At 39.2% G+C, this 18,154-nt stretch overlaps 3 protein-coding genes across 3 annotated transcripts; 1 reads left to right on the top strand and 2 right to left on the bottom strand.

The window, feature by feature from the left end:
- Positions 1–1,755: 1,755 nt before the first annotated feature.
- Positions 1,756–5,488, bottom strand: LOC106350640. The gene is made up of 3 exons (XM_022687684.2): positions 5,129–5,488; positions 2,346–5,032; positions 1,756–2,258 (listed from the first exon to the last, which is right to left on the bottom strand). Exons 2-3 carry the CDS (start codon positions 5,025–5,027, stop codon positions 2,169–2,171), a joined length of 2,772 nt encoding a protein of 923 aa, XP_022543405.2. The 5' UTR covers positions 5,028–5,032; positions 5,129–5,488; the 3' UTR covers positions 1,756–2,168.
- A 111-nt stretch (positions 5,489–5,599) lies between these two features.
- Positions 5,600–7,623, top strand: LOC106356306. The gene is made up of 3 exons (XM_013796082.3): positions 5,600–6,674; positions 6,762–7,349; positions 7,429–7,623. The coding sequence occupies exons 1-3, from the start codon at positions 5,832–5,834 to the stop codon at positions 7,456–7,458; spliced, it is 1,461 nt and encodes a 486-aa protein (XP_013651536.1). The 5' UTR covers positions 5,600–5,831; the 3' UTR covers positions 7,459–7,623.
- Positions 7,624–14,060: 6,437 nt separating this feature from the next.
- Positions 14,061–16,951, bottom strand: LOC106356307 (O-fucosyltransferase 8). Its single transcript, XM_013796083.3, has 9 exons — positions 16,360–16,951; positions 16,205–16,282; positions 15,949–16,125; positions 15,777–15,865; positions 15,579–15,696; positions 15,327–15,470; positions 14,923–15,248; positions 14,607–14,847; positions 14,061–14,498 (listed from the first exon to the last, which is right to left on the bottom strand). The coding sequence occupies exons 1-9, from the start codon at positions 16,729–16,731 to the stop codon at positions 14,193–14,195; spliced, it is 1,851 nt and encodes a 616-aa protein (XP_013651537.2). The 5' UTR covers positions 16,732–16,951; the 3' UTR covers positions 14,061–14,192.
- Between the last annotated feature and the right edge of the window lie 1,203 nt (positions 16,952–18,154).

Genomic DNA, 18,154 nt, shown 5'->3' with positions numbered 1-18,154 from the left:
GAGCTACTCCTAAACCCCCACTAAACCCCATCACACCCGATACGTCTCCAACTAAGAGTAGCGGATTTGCTGAACATGCCTCATCTGTCAATGCATTCGTTGCTACCGCTACATCAAAACGAACCTCCCTCCCAACCTTAAACGTGGAAAAGAGTCAGGTACTGTTTTTTTTCCTTACTTTTCTTCCCACCACTCCCGTAACTGCCTTCATTTCTTGAGTGCAGGAAAACCTATCTGACGAAGAAGTTGTTGAACTTAGCGACTCCAGCCCTGTAAAGCCAACCCCAAGACATCAGCCATCAGATGAAGAATGCAACCTTGCAGAAGAACTCTTCAAATGCCCTTCAATTCCAGCACTAGCCCTCATCGCTCCGCTTCCGCAGCACCAGTGGGACCTCTTCCACGCGACTCTCACAGCAAATACGCAAGCGTACGTACCTTGATCCAAACCTTCATCGCATGCAACATTTTTGATTTTTTAACATTTTCATTCTTTCAACAACTCTTAATTCATGTTCTAACACTATCACAGATTCCACATTACTCCGTCCCAATTTGACTTCTCCAACAGATTCATATTGGAAATAGCTCAGCCGCAGAAATGGGTCACCACATTTGTAAGTTCGAGTCCCCTTCTAAGCTCCTTTGCTTTTTCTGTTTCTCTTTATGATTACTCTGGCTCTTTCTCATATTCTGTTGAATAACATGTGACGTTATGGTCCAGCATATGGAAATTTTGATGTACATGCTTGCTGGAAGGCACAGAGAGCTCCTTGATCGAGAGAAGCTTGCTTTCACAACACCGTATCTAGCATCCGGGATTCAGGAGGTCTTCAAGGGGTTCAAGAAATTGGCAAGGAAAGACCGATTCAAATGGGACACCCGTCTGACTGAGTTGGTGCTTCAGCCAGGGAAGAAATGGATGGAAGATGTGTTTACGATATACACTCCTATGATCTGGGAGGATCGTCACTGGGTGGGACTAGCTATAAACCTCGACATGGGATATGTTGAGATCCTAGACCCACTCCCAACGTTGTATGGAGATAACAAAGTGCAGAAGCTCATGGACCCCATCCTCACTTCACTGCCCTACCTCGTCAAGAAGGTTGCTAAACCACAGCAGACTCAGTTCCGTGGACTGAAGCCTTTTCATTGGGAAAGGATCACCGGAAGCTACATAAATGAGCGGTCGGGTGATTGTGGTCCAGTCAGCATCAAGTTTATGGAGCTACACTCTCACGGTGATCCTCTCCCCCACATGTCAGGAATTACTGACGGGACCGTTGATGATCTACGCAAACAGTATGCCATGGATGTCTACAAAACCATCGTCCTACCTGCTTACCACGTTCCTACTTTTCCTTGATCAAAATTCCATTTCGTCATGTCTCTATTAGTGTTGTCTGAAACTAAAACTTATGGTTTATGCAACTTATGTGTCTTGGTCTATGCAACTTTTTCTGTTTCTTGGTGTTTTGCTTCTAGACAATCGTTATGTAACATATTATGTTTATGACTTTCCTACAACTGCTCTCCTTTCCATTTTGCCTTAGCCTACATCTTTGTACAATTACCAATCGATTTCACGTCCACACCTCCATTCATGTACACGTTATACATCGAACACAAGTCCTAGCCATTGTCCACATCTACTACTTAATCACACCTTACGTCCACACCTCCATTCATGTACACGTTATACATCGAACACAAGTCCTAGCCCTATTGTCCACATCTACTACTTTATCACACCTTAAGCTAATCAGCTTGCAATTACGTTCACACCTCCGTGCATGTACACTATATATATCGAACACAAGTACTATCCATTATCCACATCTAATACTTAAGACAAACAATTGCATGTACGGAGTCACAATTACTCTTATAGTAAATCAGCTTGCAAAAGAGCTACATAACCCCACCAGGAATACCAAATAAACCTTAATCAATGCAAACACAATTATCCTCTCAAATACAATAGCAAAGTAATAGTCTTTACCACTAAACAACTCAAACCATAATACTTCTCCAACTCAAATGTCACAAAACCACTCATAACATTACATGATCAAGTTCGTTTCTTATTCAAAAACTTATTCATACGATAATGTGCTAGCCAAGTAATGACTTCGAACAAAAACTCCCTCCCACTGCCTCAATCTCTATATTGGGTTTGTGCAACGGGTCCTATTGTGCCCTTCACAACGACACCTCCCACACTTATTTGGAACCAGCTTTGTCTTCTTCGCAACCTGAAACACAAATCAAAAACATTCAAGTACTACAAGATCCTACAATCCCACACATTCAATGATCTAAAGAACTATGCATGTACTTACCGGAAATTCACCAGTTGAAGGAATCCTGTTCTTCCTACGACGCCCAGCTGGCCTCGTCGTCAAGGGCGGCATTAACACCATATTCTTAACGTGTTCCGGAACATCAACATCCCTAGGATCTCCCTCTGGATTAATTATCCCACCATATGTCTCCCTCCAAGTCGAAGTCTTGTACCAGTGACCCACCAATGTTTCATAAGTCACTCCCAAACTGTCAGCAGCTATCATAGCATGGCCACAAGGTATTTTTATTTTATCAAAATACTTGCAGCTACATTGCTTCTCAGCAAGCATCACACGCTCCTTTCCTCCAAATTTTCCCACAATTTCACAAGTCCAATTCGAGACAGAGTTCACTTTACTACCCTTCATTGTTGCCATATTAGAGGTCATCTCTTTATCAACTTCCACGCTAACAACCCCCCTATGCTTCTCTGCTTTCTTTCTCCTAGCACAGAACCACCTTGTCATCATCCTTTGAATGAATATCACCAACTCCATTATTGGTGACGTCCTCCCTTCCCTCAAAGCGTTGTTAAGCTGCTCAGCTATATTGCTAGTCATGATATTATAGCGCTCACCCGCAAAGTTCGACCGCGACCAATGAGCCACACCGATATTCCCCAAATAAACTCCGCATGCACTGTTAGTTGCTCTGACCTTAGCGTACAGCTCCCTGTAGTCCCGTTGTCTGTAGGCAGTTGCAGCAGCAGTCACCATCTTCGCCAAGTTCTTGCTCGAGTAGCGGGAGTTAACGTTCCTTGCTAAGTGGACAATGCACGCCCCATGTTGAGCAGATGGATAGACACGTTTCACAGCATTAGAAATTGATGTTGCACGATCAGATATAATGGCAAGACTTGGGGAATCAGCCAATATACGCTCAACCTTTTGTAGAAACCATGTCCACGCTTCTGTATCTTCACTGTCCACAATAGCATAAGCAAGAGGAAAGATCTGAAAGTTTGCATCTTGTCCACTTGCAGTCAACAGCACCCCCTTGTACTTCCCTCCTAAGTGTGTACCATCTATCACCAGGACACGACGCAGCTTTTTAAACCCATCTATGGACGCCCCAAACGCAAGGAACATATAAAGAAATCGCTCATCTCCATCCTCATCCACCTCAGTCTCCAGATCAGCAACCGTGCCAGGATTTGCAAGTTTTAACATGTGCAAATACTCTGGCAGCTTCAAGTAGGAGTCTTCTTCTGATCCACGAATGTCCATGATAGCTTTCTCTTTCGCCCTATAGCACTTCATGTACGATGCAGTCACTCGAAGATCCTCGAGCACTAGCCTCTGTAATTCCGCAGGCACTGGTCCTTTACCAGGTTCCCCAAACTTAGCTTTGTAAACTGCCGCAATAACCCGCGAAGTAGCTTTGCTCTTATACCCCTGCCTTGACTCGATGGGACAACTATGATCAAGTTGAGCTTTCCTTATCTCATAATAACCACACCCCCTGATCTCATGAGCTGTAACTCTCCAGTCACAGTGTTCATCTGGACATTCCACAACAAAAGAATCAACCTTTGTTCTCGTTTGTTTGAAATGGAATTGGTTTTTGATTGCATATATCGCCAACGATATCTGACAATCTTCTTTGTTACCAAAAACCTTCCCAACATGTATCCTTCCATCTCTCTCATCTAAATCCATGTCCGGAATCTCTGCTGCGGCATAGCTAGTATCATCAAACAGAGGAGGGATATCAAACTCTTCATCATCAACTTGATCTAGCTTCCTTGTGGACGACCTCCTCTGCCTGTCCACACCAACACCCTCATCCACGCCATGCAGCCATGGGTTCTGTTTGCCAAAGTCCTCATCTTTTGGCAAATTTACACCACTGCTACTACCGCCGACTTCAACAACATGGTCAAACGCGTCATTGGTGGTGCAAGTGTAACGCCGTGGACCACTACTCTTTGTCAAACCAGCAACAATCTCCTCCTCATTGTAGATGACATTAACAGCATTCGAACCTTTGTAGTCAGTTTTCAGTAGTGGGCTCCAGAAATCTTCGTCATAACCTCGAGATCTCACGTCAAGCTCGTCCACTTCTTCCACCACAGTTTCTTCCTCCCCAACACTACTCTGGCTTAAAGCTTCTCCTTTTCCACCCTCGCTACCGCCTTTAATTACCTCCTCAACTCTCTCCACTTCACTCAGAAACTCTACATCTTGCAAGTCAACAATGTTAGATTTAGAAGCACCCGTCGATACATATCCTCCGTTCGAAGTTCCAGAGCCTAACTTTGAAGAACTCTTTGGTCCAAATGCAACCGGAGTTACAAAACCCATCCCCGAGTCGTCAACATTGTCCTTCTCAGAAAACGTCACGTTCCTCTCGAACCTAACAAACAGATTCATAGCCCCCTTCACCTTCACGTGCTGAACAAAGTACTTGATAGCTCCATCACTTGTAAGCTGCACAGGAGGCGTTCGAATCCCCGTCGCTAACTCGAAGCTTGTTGGCGTCCAGTAACTAAGAACAGGTTCCCAAAGCTTCTCCTCCTTACCGAACTCCCGCAAAACACTCTCTTGAAGTTCTTTCAGTGCAATAGACTCGGAAATCGGTACAAGCCGTGCCATCTGCCTTTTGTCGACCACAAATTCCCACTTACATCCATCCCCACAAACCCAGTCGCCACACATCACCATGCACTGGTCTTCCATAGCACCTGCACCATGCGCAAGAACACATTCGATTGAATACAAGATCCGATTTTACAAAACATTCATCAACAATCATAGACAAAAAAAAAATATTAACCTACGTTCTCTCTATTGCAAATCCCCAGAAGAACGTCGCTCTTTCTTGCTCCCCAACGACAAACACGCATTTTATCCACGTCCTTGGCAAAACCTACTTTCAAATCTAACCGTAGGATCAAACTTGCTTTTTTTTTTATCCTACGGTGAGAATTTCTTCCCCGCTTTTGGTAATGGATAAGACAGACAGCTAGCAACCCGGTCTTACAGCTTGCAAACCGGTTCCATAACCAGACAGAAAGTTCGGTCTCCCTTAATCAGGGGCAACAATGTCCATTATTCTTCTTCGACAAAGATATTGTGTCTACAAAGCAAGATGTGTCCCTCTATGCAATCCAAAGACACAATGTGTCTCATATGGTAACCAACTCAGAATATTCAAAAAAAAAAGAATGAAGAGTAAAGAGTAGTAGTAGTAAATGTCCCACATCGAATGCGCCAATGACCTCGTGACTTCTCCTTCCACGAGTCCCATCTTCGTCGCCTTCTTCATAATCACGGCAACCTTCCAAAAAGAACTTTAGCTTGTCTCTCTCTTACGTTTACTCAAGTCTTTCAGTACCTTTTTTAAAAGTATCTCAAGGCCTCTTTGAACGATTCAAAAGATTCTCTTTCACACAGAGTCTCAAAGAAGTTACTCTTCGTTTCTGCTCTTTCTTGTTCCAAATTTGTGCTTTTTCTTTCTCCGGTAAGTAACGTTCACTTGCTATGGCGGAGAGGAGGCTCAACTTCAAGGCACCTCTTCTTTCCACTAGGCGGATGCACAACACAGCTGTCTCTGTCCGCAGAAACAAGAGTAATAATAACTTCACTCTTGACTCTACGACAAGTGAGATGGGTTTGGATCAGGTTACTGAAGTTGCCTCGGTTCCTTTCACATGGAAGCAATCTCCTGGGAGACTAAAAGGACATGATTCCAGCCCTCAGAAAGTCTGTGATCAAGTCGTCACGCCATGTCTTCCACCAGGAAACCTGAGTTTCAGGGCTAAACAGGTTGAAGAAGACTCAGAGGATGTGTTTTCTGATGCGCATGATACACACTCTTACTTTTCTCCAAACCACAGCATAACTGGTGTGAGTGGATATAGTGTTGTTGAAACGAAGAACCTTTCTGAGGATCCTCAATCTCGGGACTTCATGTTGAACCGTTTCTTACCAGCTGCTAAAGCCATGACTGTGGAGCAGCCTCACTATGGGTCCAACCGTAAACCATCCAGCTTTATGTCTGAACCAACGATACAAATAAGAGATTCAGTACCAGAGGAGAAGCGGAAAACTCCTAATAGGTATGATAAGTCTACACTCTCACCTTACTATGACCACCACCAAGACATAGATAATGAAGAAAGCGTGGAGGAGGAGGATGATGAAGTTTCTGAGTACGCTTATCTTTCAAGGAGAGGTTGTGGTATGTTTCCACAGTTGTGCTTTAAAGAATCTGTAGCCATGCTTAACACAGGTTTTAAATCCAAACAAAACTCTCCAAGCCATGATCAAGTGAAGTCAAGCAAGGTTTCTCAACTCAAATCAAGATTCCAATCTATCAAACAGGTTCCAGCTTTAGCCTCCTTCCCTTCCACTTTTGTCTTAGTCACTCGCTGATAAATAAATAATCATCTCTTGTACATTTTTTTCCAGCTGGCTCTTGATTCTGTTTCGAAGCACAAGTTGGGTGGTAAAGTTCTATCACCGGTTCATCCAAACCTGACTTCTTCTGCAAGTATGTCTTCATCTCCTTACAGACACACTAAATGTATGTCACCATTTCGCAACGGTTCTCCGTTTCACCGCGACACTCGTAAGGAAACCGAGAGCCTGAGAGCCAACAGGCTGAACAAGCATATTAGTAACATAAGCAACGCTTCAGCTAGCTCTCTCTTGGAGAAGACTGTATATGTCGACACCGAGGATTCTCCCAAGACTAATATTATGATCTTCCCTGAGGAAGTAGAGAAGAAGCCAGACACCAATCTTGAGCTTGAAGAGTTAGGAAAGATCAACAGTAGTCCTGGTCGGTCTCTTCTTGCACCACCATTGCCTAAGAAGCCTTCTGAATCTTGGCTTTTGCATAATCTGCCTTCAGTAGTAAACTCTCAGACCTCTTCACGTAGATATACATTCCATCCCAAGAAGGAGAGTTTTAATGAAAACTCCATTAGTGTTACCAAGTGGGAAACTATTGTTAAGACTTCTTACATGCATAGAGATCATATCAGATATTCCGAAGTAAGCATCTTTATGTTTTCACATTGAGAATAAGCATTAATTAGCTATATCTTTTCAGTGTTTGCTTCATCTTTTGCAGGAACTGGTTGCTCATACATCTCTTCAATGAGAGCCTGAAGCTTCTTGAGATGTGACCGGTGTACATGAGTTTACCGGTGAAAAAAAGTGTGTGATTGTTTTATAAAATCTCTTAAGAGTGATTCACATTTGTGCAGCTTCAATATTTGTGACTTTTACCTAATAAAATAAGAATCACTTGTCTTTTGCCTAAGCAGATAAACTCTGATTTCTCACTAGTCTTTTGCTTATTTTCTTCTTATCACTCACAATTGAGTAAGACTTTAGAAACAAAATCAGAAATAGAAAAGTGGAAAATGGGGCTGAGTCTGTGTTGCAGGCCTAACACAAGTCTAATGTAGTTCAAGAAAGACAAAAGATTCACTCGCCTGTTCCTGGAGGCAACTACGTATGCTTCTCGGATTTCAACTTCAAGAAAGACTAAACCTTATGTTCTTTGTCAGATGGTTAGTTCTACTTAGATACATATAACAGCTTAGGTCGACAGAAGTTTGCTCAAAACGTTGAAACAAATAGTACGTTCTGGTCGTCTAATGTAACGTTACAGGTTATTCTGCCAATTATACGTCACAGAAGGGTGCAAAGCACTGATCGGTGTTTTAGGGAGGAAGAAAGAAGAGATGGAAAGAAAAGCAATGTGTTACACAGAAAGACATTGGAGATGTTTGCACCTTAATCCTTCATTCTTTCTGAGTTTTCTTTTGATTAACAAAACCTGTCTTTTAATTTTCTTTCACTCAAGTGTTTTGCATCTGCTGAAAAATGTCACAAAGATTATTACTACGAAACTGTACATGTACATTTATGAAATCTCATGGAGTATAGACACATGCAAGTATATACAGGTTATATGAGCAACTGATGAAAAACTGTCCCTGTAATAACCAGCAAACCTCTTTCCTCCGCTCATCTTCCAACCACTCACGTTAATCATAATAACACTTACATATACACACACTCATATACACAGTGAGAGGTTAGATTTTCAGGTTCCCTTTAGCATCTAAAGCAGATTCTCCGGCTTAACATTGCATATGCATGCTTTATTTTGCATCAATAAAAATTAATGAAATAGTTTAACAAACAAGATGTTTTCTAAAATGCCAACTGTTTTATGATTACAAAGTAAAGGCATGTGAGATTTCTTTCTAGATTTAGTGGAATTTCCTCGCTCAAATGAATTCACTGCGTTTCATAACAATTTTATTATATGGGCGTTAGGTCTAACAAATAATTAAATTCAAATCCAGTTAGTAAAGGCTTCTTACACTTTGTAAATGAGTTCATGTCACAACATTACGTAGTTTGCATAGACATGCCCCATAAAAACCCAATGGGTTAGTGGATCTATAATTCGAGTCCCAATTCAATTGCTAACAATTTTGGAAGAACCCTACTTTGATCTTTTTTTACTTTGATCTGTTTTTTTTTTTTTGCAATCGGAACTCGAATTTCGGTAAGAGAAAAAGACTAGGATAGCACCAAACCAAGTTTTTGTTCCCAAAGTAGCACTCAAGGCTCAAAGTCACAAAAATAGGTTTCATTAAAGAGGTAAATATACACTTATACCCCTTGGGTTAATTAATCCAAACCTTAGGGTTTAGAGTTAAGGGGGTAGGGTTTTGGAATTAGGGTTTAAAATTTTATAAAAAATAAATACTAAAATAAAAAATAAAAATTTATAAAACAGTTTCAAAAATTATTTTTAAACTATAAAAAAAAAATTTGAAAAAAAATAAAAAAAAAATTCAAAAACTTTTTTTTAAAAAAAATTATAAAAATTTCGAATCTGAAAACATATAATCTGAAACTATAAATTTTTATTTTTTATTTATTTTTTATTTATTTTTTATTTTTTATTTTTATTTATTTTTGTTTGTTTATTTAATTTAAACCAAGGATATTATGGACATTTTACCCTTTAATGAATGTCATTTTTGTGACTTTCTCCTTCTAGTGCTCTTTTTGAGACATAAACTTCAAAAGGTGCTATTATTGACAATTGCCCTTTCGGTAACCCTAGTCCGGAATTAACCTTGATCAGTTTTTCATGGCTTTGAAGAAGAAGCACTCTGAAGGATTTGCTTTACGCTTTGAAGGAATTATTTTACTCTCTGTTTATAGTGATGAGGTGACTAAGGGAACAAATGCTAGTATAGACCCCATGGCCAAAACAATTCTAAAAAAACCTCTTATATTTTTATTTTCAAAATGAATTAAAATTAAATCGAAATTAAGAGGAAAAGATCAAGAAACTTAAAAAAGTTCAACATATTTACTTACCATTAACCCACAAACTTACCATTAACCCGACCCTACCCAAGACTCGACCCGTGTTCTAATAACCCTAGTTCTCCAATTTCCTTCTCATCGATGTTGGGATCAAAATCGGTCACGGCGAAATCAACGGCTAAAATCTTCTAAAAAAATATTCCTTAAACAAATACAAGCCGGAAATGTCGAATGAACCACACCACATAAGCTGAGCCTATTTGAATAAGGGTATAAGAATGAAAACTTCGTCTTGGACAAGAAACTATCGAATTTCTATCCAAAACATGAAAGATCGGAAAAGCGTTTTTGCGGAAGGTTTTACGTCTTTCAATGAATTAAAAAAAAAACCTCTCGTAAAACAAAAGATCAGAAAGTTTCCATGGAAGAACTTCTTAGGAAAATCTAAAAGATAACTTTCTGTAAAATAACTTTAAATCTTTGCGAAAAAGCTTACTTAAAACAAACCAAGTAGTTCCGAAAATCTACAAAGCGATCAACGGAGGTAATGAGAAGGGAAGAAAAGAAAAAAAACTTTTCTCACTCACTTACATCGCCACACACACTCCCTCACATTGCCACACATCTTCTTATCACCGCACACACCTCGTCACATCTCCCCACAGAGCTCACATCGAAACATAGAGCTCGTCTCATCGCCCCACAGAGGTCACATCGCCTCACAAAGCTCGTCTCATTGCCACACAAGGCTCACATTGCCTCACACGAGCTCAAATCTCCTAACACGAGCTCACATCGCCTCACACGAGCTCATATCACCTCACACGAGCTCACATCGCCTCACACGAGCTCACATAGGCTCATATTTCCTCACACGAGCTCACATCGCCTCATACAAGGCTCACATCGCCTCACACGAGCTCACATCGCCTCACACAAGCTCACATTGCCTCACACGAGCTCACATCGTCACACAAGAGCTCACATCGCCTCACACGAGCTCACATCGCCTCACAAAGGTTCTCATCGCCACAAATCTCACTCACTCACTCACTCACTCACTCACTCACTCACTCACTCACTCCTGATCACTGCACAGAGTTCCTAATCGTCCCACAAGGCTCTAATCATGTTCTCTTTTGAATCTCGATCGAAATTTCTTTTGTTTCATCTCAATCGGAGTTTCCGTTGAGATTTTACGATAAAAACAACTAACGGTTAACTTAACACCGCTGTGTTCTTACAAAATGATTGATTTCCATCATTATGTGGAATCGACAATACAAAAAAAACTAACATCATATAAATTGACGTTTTCTCCAAAGATAATCGTAAAAACGTTTTAAGTTGTGAAATGGCCCGAAAGAGGCCTAAAACACGATGAAACCCCACTTATGATTTAAAACCTGAATGGACCTAATTATAATGACGGTTTATTCCATCTGGATAAAGAGAAATGAAAACGAAGATAAATGCAAAACTTCCAAGATTAACATGGAAATCGAAAAGATAAGGAAAACTTCCACAAAGAGATAAACTCGAGTCAGGGGTGGAAATGGAAGATGGACGACCTTGGAGACATATTTAAAGAGGGCCAAGGTGAGGAGCACAATTAAGAGATATAGAAAATTTGACAGCAACTTTAGTACTTAGAGCAATTTAGGCAACTTTCATTTCTGTTATCGAGTTGCGACTCAACTAGATCTTAAGGTCTTAGGTGTTTAGAACTAGAAAACACACTGACAGCTCTTACAGTCGAAACTTTTTCACCTTTTATAACGCTCATACGCAGATTTAAAATAAGATCATTCTTCTTTTTTTGCTCTTAAATTTTGTATTGTTCTTTTCGTTTTTCTCACAATTTGATCGCTTGTAGTTGACTTAAAAAAAATCCAGATCATCACGGAAAGTAGGCAGTTTTCTGCTTTCTTCCGGTTACTAAAATCAACAGTGCGAATTTCGGTTCCCACAATCGATATTTCCTTCTATTTCAATAACCAACCACGATATCTATCTCTCATCTCCCTCTCGTCCAACTCATCATTAATCAAGCATAAACCATCTCAAATCTCATCCCCAATTCCAATTTCGTGTCCCACATTCACATATTCCATAAATATTTGCCGGTTTGATTAAATTTAGTAATTTATGTTAGACTTTGTCAAACAGATTCTGTTTATATCAAAGGGAATCAGACGTAACCAAATTTGATGTTTGTGGGTTTATAGGCATGAATGTAAGCAAGAATTCTTTAGTGGGTAATTTTGATCTCTTGGTAAGAAAGAGCACTAGTTTGTGATCTAGTTATCAAAATACATTTATAGAGATGATACTTGACAAGTTTGTGGATGTGATTGTAGAGGAAGATAGATAAGTTTCTGAGCTTGAAGAAGATTGAGAATAGTTTGAACAATGAAGTGTGGAATAGAAATGAATACATGAATCCTGACCTTCTGTTCCATCAAGATAATAATCAGATTGGTTCTTGCTTTAGTAAACATGTTTTCAAAAATCCCAATGGATATGATCCAAGTGACTTATGTGCAGTGCCGGTCCTAGCCTTTTTAAGGCCACAAGTCCAAACAACAAAAAGTGGCCGAAAATAAAATTATGCAACTAACAGGATTCGAACCCGGCCTCCTAATGAGTGTAGGTGCAACATAAGCCGCTAGACCACAGACAAGATTTTGAAAAATGTGGCCGGTTTAACCCTTATTAAAATAGCGGCCGGAAGCCCATGCTTCACTCGCTTTGGGCCAGGGCCGGCTCTGCTTATGTGATGGTTTTGGTAACTCCACTTGTTAATGTTCATACAGAGTTGCACTATTTCTTCAATTGTATTGAGACTTATGTGATGGTTTTGGTAACTCCACTTGTTAATGTTCATACAGAGTTGCACTATTTCTTCAATTGTATTGAGGCGTCTCAGTAAGAAGCATCTTAGCTCATGGTACCCTATACACTTGTGTCCATCTAAGTTGTTCTATTTAGTGATAAGCGGTAGTAAAAATACAATATGAAGTTCAATGAAGTTGGTTAGGTAAAAACAGACTTGATTCATTCTACAAACAAATAACTCGACCATGATAAAAACACACATCATTAAACTAAAACTAAAACAACACATTAGTATAAAACAACATATACTAGCTTAGAAAACACAAATAAACCGTTCACTTGTTCTTCTACATCTAGATTCTTCACTTCTTCTTCTTCTTCTTCTTCACTTCGTCTTCTTCTCTTTCCTCCAATCATTCAAGGAAGCAGGGATTTTCAGATTACCATGATATTTCTCCATGGTTTTATTATTCTCAGTCCATTTGGTTCTTAGAACAGTACGCCTGTCTGACTTTCTTATGACCCCAAAGGTTCTCCTCATTTTGGAGAAGGAAGACAGATGTTTCTTGTCGACACCAATGTGAGTTGAATTACACCTCTCTGTCTTCACATCTGACATCACCAGCTCGTTTATGTGCCTTCATAGCACCCACAGTGCAGCATGCTCCTGACCCTTCGTTATATTCTTCGTCGAGTAGCCCCACAGTTTATGGGTCCTTGATGGCTTTGATGATTTGAATAATTGAAGCTTTTTTGGATGGTTTCATTTTCATTTAATAGAGAAAAGTCAGAAAAATGAGAAATGGTGTGGAGGTGAAGAAGTATTGAATAGGTTTTATAAAGAAAAATATGAAGAAGAAAGAGAGACATGATTTAGGATTTTTGAATTTTCAAATGGAAAAATAAGATTTGTGTAGTTTTCGTATGATTTTTTTGGAGCATAATACTTTTGGAGAAATTTGCAGAGCAAATACTGAGGAAGAAGGTAATGGATTTCTTCTGAGGCCTTTCATATACACATATGTGTAAGAATCTAAAATTAGAAAATTTAAAGTTACTTTACGACGTAGTGGACCTTAATTAGGAAAAGAAGTAAAAAAAACTTCGTATATTGTAATCTGGGTGACATTGTTATGTTTGTAAGGAGGATTGATTAATTAAGATTTAACTACTATTTATTTTAGTTTGATTAGTATTTAGTTCGTTGTTAGATAAGTGATAGGTGTTGTTCAAAGGAAAAAAGATAAGTTATGGGTAAGGATGGTTTAATCTAACTGGTTAGACTTATGCCCGATTTCTTGATATATTTTTTATCCGTTCGATTAGATCAAAACATATGCCGTTTTAATTGAATTTAGTAATTTATGTTAGAATTTATCAAACAGATTGTGTTTAAACCAAATTTGATGTTTGTGGGTTTATAGGGGTAAGATTTGATGGATTATAGGATTTTGACAAATCTCAGGTGTTCCAGCTTTAGCTACTAGTGGATTGCCATCCATACCAACTGAAATCGCTGCTCGTAATGGTAGACCAAACAAGAAATCCAAATGGGATAAGGTATTTAGTCAGATTCAAAAGTTTAAAGTGGGATTACTAGTGGGGTATTCTGGCATACTTAGTTATTCACATGTTACAAACTTAGTATCGTTATGATATACAGTGTCTTCATTCTATGTTGGACTAGCGCAAGTATCAAAACTTACACATACACTCGGGGCATTTCGGTTGTCTATAGATACTGCGTCCATAAGGCCTAACACTAACTTTGTTACCTTCCTCTACCATCTTCCTCACACGATTTTCAAAACTCTTCCACTTTATTGTTTCACCGTCTGATAAGATCGCTGCAAGCCTCTTCTTGTTAGGCCTCAGTGTTGGTGCCTGACCATTGCCATAGTATGTTCTAAATCCAGAGACTAAGGAAGATAACTGACTCCCAGAATCAGTCATCGCAAACACATCTGAAGCTGCACATGCTATGAAATCTAGAGCAGCTAACTACAAAAACAGAGTTCAAAACATTGTAATGAGAACTTGAGTAAGAACCGCGAAAGACAAAGACTTCAAGGTATACAGTTCGGTTTATATGCCTTGAACATTTTTTACCTGAGAAGAGAAGTTCTTGAATGGTGCGAGTTCTTGTGGTGTAAGGAGAGTTTCTTTAGTCACGAGATTCGGGTAAAGAGTAGTTAAAGGAAGCATACGAGAAGAACCTCCATAGATTTGAGAACCAGCTAAGTATATATATGTCCCTCTTTTGAATCCAAGACCAGCAAGTACCAGAGTTGCTTCCTCTGGTGTTAGTGGACACTTTCCTCTTTTCCTCAACTCTTCTGGAGAAATAGACCTGAGAAGACACATAGAGAAAAGTTAAGAACACTTGGTTCCTTTTAAAGGACACCCAAGTGGGAAGTTTCTGTACTTTGATTTCTCCAAACGTTTGAGGAGAAGAGGGAAATGATCTTCTCGGTACGCTTGAAGCTCTTTACGCTCCGTTTCTCCTCCTCCAAAATCACATAGAGAGTAAGCAACCATGTCCTCTTCAAACCTTAGATGTAAAGCTAGATACTTCAATGGTTCTTGATCTCCTGTAGCAGAATCTTTCGCCATGGATTCACCAAGTAATGCTTCATCAAGCCTGCTACGCTTTGTTTCAAATATTCTTATCCGTTTCACCAACAGAGATCCTGCTTCTTGAATCTTGGGAGCGAATTTCAGCGCGTGAAAGTTGCACTTACATCGTAATCTCTGTAGAAGTCAACACATATCACTTCCAAGAACCAAGTTAAATACTCTAATTATGCATCCTCTAGTATATACTTGTACCTGAACATCAAAAGGCAACGGATCAAAACCGAGGCGGTTCCCGTATCCAAAAAGATGAACCATTCCATATTTCTTTAACAAAGGAAGAACATGTTCGGTGTAGTCCACTGGTTTTGCCTCTTTTACTAGCTCAGCATCAGTAACCTATGAAGAAATACACAAAACATTATGAACTTATCAACTCCAACAAACTAAACCAGATATAATATTTAAAAAAAAATGAGAGAAAGAGAGAATGCAACAAGAGCACACCAAGCTCAGATTCTTTTTATCAGTAGATTTTAGATGTTGGGGAAGATCCTTCACTATATGCACCTCATCTTTCAGATAATCAATGAAACGTTCCTCATGGTATATATCACCAAATTGGCTGCAATGTACTCATTGTCTCAGAATCAACAAACATGATTTTTGCTATAAATTCTGAAAGTCTTGAGGAAGTTAAATTACCTAGGATCTTTCCAGACATTGCTGTGAAGAAACCGAGGAAGAACTAGAGACGCATTGAGAAGAGCAGCAACCGCAACAGCGTTACAGATCTGCATGCATGAGACTAACATAATCACTATACATACCTAGCTTCTTGATTAATCAAACACTAATTAGTTTGATATTTACTTACAGCAACGCGCTGCTGATTAAGGCCACCATTTGCACTAACCATAATGTAACCATTGTTCATTTCGTTAGACCTCTCTAATGCCACAGCCGTTTTGTTATTATCAGCACAAGGCTTCCACTGTGATGACTTTGAAGATCTTACCTCCCGGAAATTTGGTGCATTAGGTTTGAAAACGTTCTTGTAGCACAATGGAAATCATGATTACTAACGATTCAAAATCACACAAAAAACCATAGTCTTATACTTTTTCACTAACCTTTGCAAGAGAATTTGAAGCTAAGTTTAGTAGACGGCTATACATTTGCACCGGTAAAGCATCTTGAGATGATCCATTCTTATTTACATACATAAAAATATAACAATAAGAAGAAATAACAAATAATTAACAATTGAGAAATATTTGTTACAAACCTTATGTAGAGTGACATTGCTCAACCTTGAAATGTCCTGCACCACGGTGCTTCTATCCGAATGAAAGATCGAAACCATAATGGAATCCATAAAGAATATGAAACTGGTGACAGAGATCATCAGAAGAATCGACTTGAAGTTCCTATGAAGCCATGACTGTTGCTTCTTCCAAGAGTAACTAAACTTGTTTCTACTGCCATAGCTTTGATCATATTTAGATCCATGATGAGCCTTGATTACTTCACTTCCAAATATTCTTCTACCAATAAAGAGATCATTTCCTGTTGAAGAATCCAAACTTCTTCTCCCGGTTTTCTCTTGTTTATCTGCCGGTTCGGGTCGAGGACTTCTCGGTGATCCTTGTTTCCCCATTGATCTATCTCTCAAATTTCATAAAACCAAGTAGCTGAAATAATCAGGAAGAGAGCTAGGTTAAGACTCAGTAGAGCCAGAGATTCGACCAATAGAGAATCAAAACTGGTGGAAAAAGTTCTGGGGAAATTCAAAACAGAACATATTAATTCTAAGTGAAGCTAGGAAAGTTGGTGAGGAATGTATGAATTTTTTGTTGTTAGGAAGAGTAAAACGCAAGGAAAAGATAAAGGGAAAACATAAATAAATGTGGATTGAGATGAGAAGAGCCACGACGTAAGCATTGAAGAAGAAGATTGGGTATGGAGATAGCTACATGTCAACAAGTCTCACCAAGAACAGAAAGCTTCTGTTCTTCTGCTTTCTTGTTCCTCCGTCGTTGCCACTCTCCATGAGTGACCGAATCTTTTTCCTTCTTTTTTTTGCGTGTCTAAAACCTTCGATAATACCTAAAACTCTAAAAGTAAATAAATCTGTCATGAATCTAAGGAAATTGCCCATGTATAAGTATTATATTCTCTTTATATTTTTAACCCCTTTTGTTTTGGTTTGTTGGTATTTTGCATGGGCTCGATAACGACTTGTGATACAACAAGCTTTCCTTATTTACTATTTGTTTAAAACAACTAATATATTTGTGTGAACAATCAACATTCGATTGTGTCTTGACATCCGAGAGTGAGTGACAGGGGCTGACCTTGAGATTTTTAGACCGTAGGCAATTTAATAAAGATTTCAACAAAATTTTGGGGGTTTATGTCTATGTAATTTTTTTTCAAAAATTTTGAAAGTACTAGGCGAATGCATTAGACACATACTAATCTCCAAGTTTCTCTACACAGACAACCAAAGATAACAGTAATATAGATACTACGAAAGACTATTAATGTAGAACTAGTTAAAACAAGATTGGATCTCATCTGAGATTAGAAGCTACAGAATGAGCCCACCATTTAAGACTATCCTTCATGTTCATTTCACCACATAACATAGCCATTCTCAACTCTAAACCCATTGAATCTTTCTCTGCTCTTTCAATCCACTTATCACTTTGAAACTCCCATATGCCTCCGACAAATAAGGTCTTGTAACCGACGACTTTGTCTTACTCTGTTCTTCCCGGTGAAGAAATGTCCGCAACACGGGAAGAATCTCCGGCAACTCCGAATTCAAGTCGTCTTCTGTAAAAACAAAACCTAAATCCATAAACCCTTTCGTCTCCTCAGCTTCTAAGTCAGACACACTCTCACTTCTTCTTCCTCTGCTCCTCCGTGATCCTCCTCTGGTTCTCCGTGCCTCCAACACATTTCCTTCGGTTTTGGAATTTTGGTTTTGGTTAAAATTATTTTCTGAGCTCTCGGTTATTTCCATCTCTCGAGCTGTCAAGAATGTAAACTTGTATATCAATAGATATTGACGTATA

Source organism: Brassica napus, chromosome A7, assembly GCF_020379485.1.
Source record: "Brassica napus cultivar Da-Ae chromosome A7, Da-Ae, whole genome shotgun sequence".
Taxonomy (NCBI): Eukaryota; Viridiplantae; Streptophyta; class Magnoliopsida; order Brassicales; family Brassicaceae; genus Brassica; species Brassica napus.
The sequence above is the reverse complement of the archived record's forward strand: the minus strand, read 5'-3'. Positions and strand labels throughout refer to the sequence as shown.